This window comes from Triticum aestivum, chromosome 6D (assembly GCF_018294505.1).
Source record: "Triticum aestivum cultivar Chinese Spring chromosome 6D, IWGSC CS RefSeq v2.1, whole genome shotgun sequence".
Taxonomy (NCBI): domain Eukaryota; kingdom Viridiplantae; phylum Streptophyta; class Magnoliopsida; order Poales; family Poaceae; genus Triticum; species Triticum aestivum.
The window spans coordinates 182,539,692-182,541,328 of NC_057811.1; the positions used below are offsets into that span (position 1 = coordinate 182,539,692).

The 1,637-nt window shown below is 50.3% G+C and overlaps 1 protein-coding gene across 4 annotated transcripts; it reads right to left on the minus strand.

Moving 5' to 3' along the window:
* Window positions 1-406: 406 nt before the first annotated feature.
* LOC123141419 (ribonuclease III domain-containing protein RNC1, chloroplastic) lies at window positions 407-1,331 on the minus strand. 4 transcript variants are annotated; one of them, XM_044560573.1, is made up of 3 exons: window positions 957-1,331; window positions 638-822; window positions 407-559 (listed from the first exon to the last, which is right to left on the minus strand). In XM_044560573.1, the coding sequence occupies exons 1-3, from the start codon at window positions 1,116-1,118 to the stop codon at window positions 508-510; spliced, it is 399 nt and encodes a 132-aa protein (XP_044416508.1). In that variant the 5' UTR covers window positions 1,119-1,331; the 3' UTR covers window positions 407-507. The 4 variants fall into 4 exon arrangements, with proteins under 4 accessions (XP_044416508.1, XP_044416510.1, XP_044416507.1 ...); XM_044560575.1 differs by having other exon boundaries at window positions 655-822; window positions 957-1,324; XM_044560572.1 differs by having other exon boundaries at window positions 638-840; window positions 957-1,320.
* Window positions 1,332-1,637: the final 306 nt, after the last annotated feature.

Here is a 1,637-nt window from a genome sequence, read left to right on the forward strand (position 1 = left end):
GTGCCCAACTAGGGGCCCCTCTCTGGTGGTTGTTGGCTCCAAAAATCCTTATTTATTCCATACAAAATCCTCGCAAAGTTTCGTTCCATTCCGAGAACTTTTATTTCTGCACAAAAACAACACCATGGTAGTTCAGCTGAAAACAGCGTCAGTCTGGGGTTAGTTTCATCCAAATCATGCAAATTAGAGTCCAAAACTAGAGGAAAAGTGTGAGAAAAAGTAGATACGTTGGAGACGTATCAGCTGTCACTATTATCAAAACTATCAAACTACTTTGCTACTGATCACTTTGCTATAGATAATTAATCTCTAGGTGTGGTTGGATTGACAACTCAGCTGCTAATGCCTTCAAATATTTTTTGGCTCCCCTTGTGTCGAATCTATGAATTTGGGTTGAATACTCTACCCTTGAAAATTGTTGCGGTCCCCTATACTTGTGGGTTATCACGTGACGCGGGAAGGCGGAGCTAGTGCTGGAGCTTGAAGGCGCGAGCGCCATGACATGCATCAGGCGCGATGAAGGGAAGCAGAGGCCTTAATGCACAACCGCCAATGCGCACTGGAGAACAATGTTTTTCAATTTACAATCAATCAGTGCAAAGTCTCCAAATTTGTTTAAATTTAAGAGGATGAATACTTTGGTGGATAGAGTACTGGATGGATGCAGACTGTGTTGACGCCAAGAAAGCCGGATTGCCGCAGCCACGCAAGCTTGGCCTCGAGGAGGCATCCATCCAGGTACGGTCGGCGGCGGATAGCGGCGAGGATAGGCCGCGGGTACTTCTTCTTGGGGGAGACGGCCTTCTTCCGATGCGCGACCTCCTGGAAGAGATGGCTCAGCTGTCACGAACAAACAAAGAGGAGAAAGCGCATGAAGTCCCAGAGAAAAAGCAGCACTGAATGCCTAGCCAAGGAAGGGAGAGAGCCAATCTGAATACGAAAACCGGGACGCGCACCGAGACGGCCGGTGCTGGGCATGAGCATGGCCGCCAAACTGCCTGCGCCATGGCCGGGGAAGCGGAAGGAGCGGGTGTTGGAGCCCACGCCATGGATGGCCCGGTGGTGGTGCGGGAGATCCGGCGGAGTGTCAGGGGGAGCTGGTGTGGAGCCCGCGCCATGCCCGGTGGTGCAGGAGATCCGGCAGAGTGTCGGCGGCGGGCGCAGGCGGTAGTGGCGACGTGTCCTAGGGCTGCGAGCGATGCGGGGAGATGCGGGGAGATCGTGCTACCTGGGTAGTAGGTGGAGGTCGGGGGGTGTGGATTACTCAAGAGAAGCTGAGGAGATTAGCTCTGCGAGGCCACGAGTCCAGACTGGAAAAGCGCCAGCGACGCGGCTGGTTTCCTCTAGACCAGCCAACGTGTGAGGCTAGCTAGCATGCACGCACGCATGTACACAGGTTCGATTTTTTTAATATAAGTAGTTTGTTCACAGGCTGATAAAAATCTCCAGATGCATCACACGGACATGCTAGTGTGCGTCTTTGTTCTCCGAATAATGTAGATGTTGCCTTTTTGTTTTAGGGTTGAATTTGATCTTAGAAAAAGATAAGTTTAACTCTATTTATGTGCCTCACGAAACTCATACTAACTATCTACTAGGACACAAAAACTAAAAAGAAAACAACACAATACATACAT

Excerpts from the sequence above, each read along its gene's own strand:
- LOC123141419 (XM_044560572.1), bottom strand. The coding sequence starts at position 1,118 with ATGGCGCGGGCTCCACACCAGCTCCCCCTGACACTCCGCCGGATCTCC. Across the intron at positions 841-956 it reads GCCCAGCACCGGCCGTCTCG|CTGAGCCATCTCTTCCAGGA; the intron begins GTGCGCGTCCCG and ends TGTTCGTGACAG. Across the intron at positions 560-637 it reads CCAGTACTCTATCCACCAAA|TGCGCATTGGCGGTTGTGCA; the intron begins GTATTCATCCTC and ends ATTGTTCTCCAG.